This window comes from Juglans regia, chromosome 7, assembly GCF_001411555.2.
Source record: "Juglans regia cultivar Chandler chromosome 7, Walnut 2.0, whole genome shotgun sequence".
In the NCBI taxonomy this organism is placed as follows: domain Eukaryota; kingdom Viridiplantae; phylum Streptophyta; class Magnoliopsida; order Fagales; family Juglandaceae; genus Juglans; species Juglans regia.
This window is the reverse complement of record NC_049907.1, coordinates 46,818,439-46,825,881: the sequence shown is the minus strand read 5'-3', so window position 1 is coordinate 46,825,881 and position 7,443 is coordinate 46,818,439. Positions and strand designations below refer to the sequence as shown.

The window sequence follows — 7,443 nt, the reverse complement described above, 5'->3', positions numbered from 1 at the left end:
CGTTGCAAGAAATGGCGCCTCATTTCTCGCCGAGGAAATTTATGGTACTTTTGGATCATTAATATTATAATTTTTTAAAATTTTAAGATAAAATATAATTAATAATTTAATTTTTTTAAAATTTAAAATAATAATAATATTAAAAATAATATTTTAACAATATTTTATCATATCAATTCAATTCAGTTCAACATCCAAACTCAACCTTAATATTTCACGAAAATGCTTGATAATGACCGATGAGAAATATTAGCTAAAAATAAAATAAATATAATATATAACATAAATCAAATTAATTATATATTCAAGTGAATAGTGTATATATGGCCTTGACACTCTAATCTTATTAAAAATATAATATCATTATAATTATTTATATAAATACATAAAAAATATAAGAATTGAAAAATTATTGAAGATATTTTACAATTAAAGAAACTAGCTCGGTTAGTAAAATCTCCTAATTTCAAATCATGTTTTTGAATATTAAGCCATCTAATAGAAGTGTCATTATTTTTTTTCCAACGGGTTTTTAGACAAAAATGTAAAGCAATGTCTAAATGCCTAAAATTGGCACAACAGTTTAGAATGAGAGAAATATCAATTCTCGACTCTGTTGAGGTTGTTATGGGCCTCGATTGGTGTTGTGTGGAGGCCCTGGCAGTGGTCCGATGCGGCTGTAAAATATCTGTGTGTATGTTCATGACAGTGAACAGTAAATAAATACAAAGAAAATAAATAGAGGAAGACACATCAATTTACGTAATTCAACGCTGAACTTATGTCCACTAGGTTTTAGAGAAGAGATAATTCACTATAATATGCTTATTTACAATCTCTCATGATCTTTTATCCTTACTGTATAATGGATATTTGAGTTCTATCCTCTGGTTTTTCTCTTCTCGCTAGAGTCTCTATGGTAAGGTTGAAGAAGGTGAAATCTCCCATAAGCCTGACCAAAAATCCCTAAAGTCGTATGTGTCAATTCTTTTTTTCTCTTGCTCCTCCTTTGCTTTACGTCAGTTCCATTTACTTTATGTCACTTCTTCACACATTCTATATGTCCACTCCCATCTTTTCTTCCCAATACCCTTTTTAGCATTTTGTCTCCTCATTCCCTCTCTCTTTCTTCTGATGAGTCCCCCCTCCTTGGATTGGGCCTAGAAAACACTTCGAGCTTGATATATTTTATCCCTTACACAATTAATAAATGATTTAGGCTTTCAACTGCCCATAAAGAAGCATTACTAAGCACAACACTTACAACAGAGCATGTCCATTAGGATTCCTAGACAATTGCATAACATGGAGATTGTAGTTAGAAACTAGAATGATTTTGATAAGTTAGTTGGAAACTAAAACGATAATTGAAAAACACCAATTCAAAATCTTCCTTAACTGTTACAAGGACAGCCATATTCAGTCCGAAGAATCGCAAAACTAGATGAGCTAGAAGTAGTAGTGCCCGAACTTAGAACCATGGCTTCCTCATTGTGGAGACTGTTTGAATACACAAACAAATGGTCCATGCATATTAGCCCATTCTTTCATCCAGTTTCCATTCATACTGGAGAAGGAACTTGGGAATCTACTGACTTCAGTACCTCTTCCCCCATTTCCTTGCATCCCACCAACTTCTGCATAAGCAAATGTCAGCCAAAAATCAATAAATTATAACCGTATCAACTAACTACTAGACGCACCAATCATGTTTACATGAAGCTCCATTAAGAGTTTTAGAAGAATCTCCACAGTATCATATCATGAATCAAACTATAAATGACACGGTGTGCTAGTTCTTTTCTTTTGTTTTTTCCTGGTTTGACATGGTGAGCGGCTTAAACAACTGTTGGAGTTTATTCTTTTCTTTTTTTTTTTTATGAGTGAGTTTATTCTATTTTATTCTGTTGCCCTCACCAAAACCAAACAGAATATTAATATATCTTAAGTTGGTAAATATCTTTCCACCAGTGAAAATGATAATGGTCTGCCAAAATTTTGCAGGATACAAAATGCACATACATTTCCATCCGAGTATATGTCACCAGTTCGATAACCCCTACTCAAAGTGTCCAGCACCGCAGTCTCAATTCTCTTGGCAGCATTTTCTTCCCCTAGACCGTACTTCAAAAGCATGGCAGCACTGAGCACCGTTGCTAATGGATTTGCCTTATCCTGAATATTCAATCATTAGATTCTCTATCAAAACAGGCATATAATTATTCAAGATTAAAAACTTGATTTGTAAGAAAACCAACCTGTCTAGCAATATCAGGAGCAGAACCATGAATAGGTTCAAAGAGTCCAGGTCCCTGAGCCAATGACAAGTTCAATTTCAGTATGAAAGATTATTCAAACATTTTTTTATTTAAAACAAAGATTATTTGAACTTCATCAAACAGATATACAGGCACTACAAGAACTTGTTTCCAAATAAAACCAAAAACTTCAACAAAGAGAAACTAAATGATTAACCATACCGATTCACCTAGACTAGCAGATGGAAGCATCCCAATACTTCCAGTAATCATTGAAGCTTCATCAGACAAAATGTCCCCGAATATGTTGTTCGTTACAATTGTATCGAACTGCAATTTTCATACCAGACATTGTAAGGCTTGCATTTATAAAAAAATGTGGCTTTGGAAGTTCACTTACCTTCCCAAGTAAAATTTTCATAAGCTGGGTGTAAGATGAAGAGAAAGATGATGCGGGCATTTTGAAGGCAAACCTGTTTTGGGTTCCGAACAAGCTGCATTGCGGCATTATCAACATACATGTGTGAAAGTTCAACATCAGGATATTCTGAGGCTATAGCTGTTACTCTTTTCCTCCAAAGGATCGATGCCTGAAATAATGACATTAATAATCTTGTAGCATGTTTCACAGTAATCTCATCCATTTACATGTATAAGATACGACAAATCTTACTGCTAAGTCAGCCAATGACACCTTATTATTCAACTATTACTCATATAAGAAACCATCTAATTATTTATTTTATCAAATATTGCAGTTCAACCTAACAGTTTTGTAGTTGAGTTTCACAGAAAATGTTCATAAAATGGTGAACCAAAAAAAATGCGTCTTCAGTTTTTTCAAAATATTTAGTTTCAATTAAGAATGAACTAAAAATTGATTGAGAAAGTGAGGAAAAGACACCAAGACCTCTGATATAAGATCAATCTATAAAACAAGAAACGTTCCCCATATGCACACTAACATTGCATCAGACGACTATCGTAGGACATGTAAATTACCTCCTTAAAGTGAGAACTTACAACAGCCACATCTATAAGAAAAATGATATTTTTTGGTGTATTGGCTTGAGTACTTCTACAGGGAGCCACACTCATTTTTCATACAATAGTCTAGGACATATATTATAACAGAAAGAAAAACAAATACAGCTCGTCCATAGAACTCCTTAAACTGCATTACAAGGAACGGAACCAGAAGTATATTGGCACAAAGTACCTCTAATACATTCGCTTTGTCAACAGAGCAAAGTTTTCCATGCCGCTTCCGAGCAGTCTCAAATGCCACACGAGCAATGCGATCAATCTGGCAGGTAAATTCTTTACATTTAACAACCACTTATTTTCATCTACAAGTATACAACACAATAGGGAGCAGTACATTTCAGAAACTAACTTGGATTTCCCTTTAGCACTACCAGACCACCGCAAATATAGAATGCAGCTTCAAATGCCATATACAGTCAATGATACAAATCCCACATGTGCTGTTATTTTTTTAGAGCAGAAAATCTTGAAAATTGAGAAGTCTTAACTCGCAGGACTTACACATGCAAGACTTGGGACAAATATGCCTCTTTTTCGAAACTAGATATCGCATGGCAAGCGTGTGCTTCGATTCAGTTTTTGTTCATCCAAATTAGCTTAGATTTATGCTTAAAAACGTCACATGCCAAAATAATCTTATGGGTTTCATGTCCCCTCACATGCTAAGACTGCCAGTCCACCGCAACAGAGATATCTCTATCTTCTAGATCTTCATTACCAAGTAAACCTATTGCCATTTAAGATGATAAACAAAAAAGGAAATGAATGTGTTCAAAAGTCGGATAAAAAATTAGAACAATATCTCCAGTTGGCGTAAAGGAATTGTTCTACAAATGTAATAACCAGAATGCAATAGCTTAAAATTAAGTCAAAGGAGAATGATTAAAATGATATTGAATCTTGCAAGGACTTATTTTGGCTAGAAAACCCTAGGGGTTGGCTCAAGTGGTAAAGGCCTTGATCTTGGTGGTATGCTCCCTCCAAGATCCAAGGTTCAAATCCCATTGGGTGTAAACAATCTCTAAAGGCTATTGGACTGAGAGATTTTCCCCTTAAATTACCCAAGGTGCACTTGCGGGAAACTCCTTGCCGAGAGCCTATGCACCCTTGGGATTAGTCGGGACTTTGTTCCCAGACACCCGGTGCCAATTAAAAAAAATTGGCCAGAGTATGTAAAAACTGATGGGATACAAAGTCAATTAACACAGAAGATTGCTAGTAAACAAACTTGTATCATTTAACTACCTCGTGAGTGGCATACACCTCAGTATTGAAGCCAATCTCCTCACCATTCTCATTGGTGCTGAAACCCCTGGGCTCTCCAAAATAAATACCTATGTCAAGAGGAAAATTTCAATACATGCTTACAAGGAAAGCCACTCACAGAAGAAAACCCAATCTATGCAACTGTAGTAGAAGTTTTTGCACACTGACCTCCAGTAAGCTCTCTTACAACCATTAGGTCAACACCTACTGCAACCTCTTTTTTCAAAGTTGAAGCATCCACTAACTGAAATGAGTAAATCACATAAAATGATACATTTATCAGGTACACATCTGAAACAGAGCACTGATGTAGAAATCATAAAATAATTTAACAAGTATAAGCCATCATTTTAAAAAGTTAAGATTTAAAGTGATTCCAAGATTCTGCATGAACGACTGGCTTCTCCAGTATCAAGCAAGGGTCCAAGTTTTATTTCAGTGAACTATTATATATATTTTTACACCGTTGAGATAATAAACCATCATTACCAGCATGTGGCAATCACAACTCCAGCAAGTCAGCACTGAGATATTAATTCAACGTTTAATATTCTATTTTTTAAAATTCTAAAAATAATTTAAAGAGGTTTGAAACAAAATAAACATACAAAGAAATCCAGTTTCATCCTGTTCGTCCTTGATCATTTATTTTTCAGCATGTCATATATGCCCTGCAGACGTCTGGATCCAACTTAAATAAAAGAAATGTGTGATTTATCCATAGGATTTTTGCAGATGTGTATGACAACGGAGAAAACTGTTGTGTTAAAACTATTTTCCTATACATAAAAATGATATCTTGAAAACAGAAGTTGCTACTCCAGCGGTGTAATCAAGGAAAAACAAACCCCAAATTTGGGGTGTACTTCTGGCAAAGGCATAACATTACCTCTTCCAGACTTGGCCATCGCATATTGTATCCTAAAACAGGTGTCTGATACGACACATTTACGTAAAAAAGGGAAAAAGGTAATAGAACTTGGAAAGGTACATTACACAGGAAGAAAAAAAAAAAGAAAAAACCCAGAGAGAAGCACCTCCACGAGTTAAAAGATATACTGAGTACCTGGCATACTTATAAACTAAAGCAAGTATACCCATTAGTCATTCGATGCTTTTGGATTATTTTTAAAGCCAATTGAAATTTTATTATGGATTTATCCATATTTGAAGCCTAATGTGCATTAAAAGAAACGCCAAATTTCATATATGAACTATGAGTATATCCTGTAAACTTTGCATCATAACAAACATTACCTGTGGTAAAACAGTTGCCGGCCTCAAATTTGCAAAAACTTTCAGGCCAGCCCGAAGTTGTAGTAACCCAGTCTCTGGCTTCAAGTGCTTTTCATTTTTATCCCATTTATACCTTAACATAAGAAACAGCATTACATCAATTAAATTACACCCCCTGCAAAAAATTTATATACAGTATACACATAGACAGGCACGTAAGTGCATACACACAAGCATAGTTACATATATACAAAAAAGAAAGTGATGGAACAAAATTGGAGAGCAAAACTACCCTCCAATTGCCCCGAGCAAAACTGCATCCGATTTATTCGCAGCTGAAAGCGTCTCCTCCGGCAATGGTACTCCAGTCAGATCCAACGCAGCTCCACCCACAGGCATTTCTTGGAACTTAAATTCAATCCCTAATATATGAAAATACGTATTTATCTTTATCAGAGTTTTTCAAATAATATAATCGTATTGACAATGTGCTGCTCGTGTATATGTCTCGTGCATTTGGGCTACGCCTACTTTTCTTACAAAAATATAATCGTAGTCCTAATCCCTTAAACGTAAAGACTGTGTTAAAATAAGTCCACTTCATTGAGCCCAGAACAATTATTTTCGTTTTTTATTCGCAAAAAAATAAATTTCTTCAATGAAAATGAACACAAACGAAAATTTCTGCCTCCAAAAGTTTCCAATGCTGTAAAAAAGAACTGAACCTCATTTAACTCGCGAAACATGAAGAACAGAAACCCAGATTTTTCTTCCCTTGTCTTTTTTTTTTTTTTTTTATCGGAAAACAAACATTGAGAGAACCACAAAAAATAAAATGAAATACATAAAGCAATATATTAGAGTGAACTGAAGGACCTTCGAGAGAGCCGGCGAGCTTGAGGACGTTGGTGGCGACGGAGATGACCTCGGGGCCAATGCCATCGCCGGGAAGCAGAGTGATGGTGTAGCGTTTGGACGGTGTAGTAGCGGCGCACCTGATCCGACCCGATTTGGGTAATTGTTTGGACACAGACCGGGAAACAGGGTTTAGTGGGAAATACGACCGGAAAGCCTTGGCGTTGAGTTGCAGACAAGCCGCCATTCGTTTCTTCAACTCTGAGTTTCTGCGGGCGGTTCGTAACCGTGAGTCGACCGATTTCTCGCGGAGTGGTGACGGAATTTTTCCTTCTTTTCTCCTCCTTACTCGCTAATCTTACACATGTCAATGTGTAAATACTAAATAGAAAAAAAATTTACCAATCGGTGTTTTTTATGGGATTATTACGGAATGGGCAAATTTTAGTTTGTACACAAAAATTCTAAATAAAGTTTTATTCAAAATATAGTTGTAACAAATGATAAATATATTTATTTTTTTATAATTAAATTATCTAATTCGATTGAGAAATTATAGTTGTAACAAATGATAAATAGTTTTATTTTTTTATAATTAAATTATCTAATTCGATTGAGAAATTAAAGAGTAATTCCAAAGGACCAACGTATTAAACTAGGCATCATTCTTTAAGTTGAATAACTGCTACGATCTACTACAAAAATAAATGGAAGACATTTATGTATAATAGGAGAGAGCTATGTTCTTTTTAATGCTATGAATTGTTTGTGTTTTCCTTAA

The 7,443-nt window shown here is 34.9% G+C and overlaps 1 protein-coding gene across 1 annotated transcript; it reads right to left on the bottom strand.

Moving 5' to 3' along the window:
* Positions 1-1,214: 1,214 nt before the first annotated feature.
* LOC109008627 (3-isopropylmalate dehydrogenase 2, chloroplastic-like) lies at positions 1,215-7,049 on the bottom strand. Its single transcript, XM_018988797.2, has 11 exons — positions 6,684-7,049; positions 6,100-6,229; positions 5,829-5,940; positions 4,740-4,815; positions 4,551-4,639; positions 3,478-3,564; positions 2,732-2,848; positions 2,481-2,588; positions 2,259-2,312; positions 2,023-2,175; positions 1,215-1,637 (listed from the first exon to the last, which is right to left on the bottom strand). The coding sequence occupies exons 1-11, from the start codon at positions 6,907-6,909 to the stop codon at positions 1,563-1,565; spliced, it is 1,227 nt and encodes a 408-aa protein (XP_018844342.2). The 5' UTR covers positions 6,910-7,049; the 3' UTR covers positions 1,215-1,562.
* Positions 7,050-7,443: the final 394 nt, after the last annotated feature.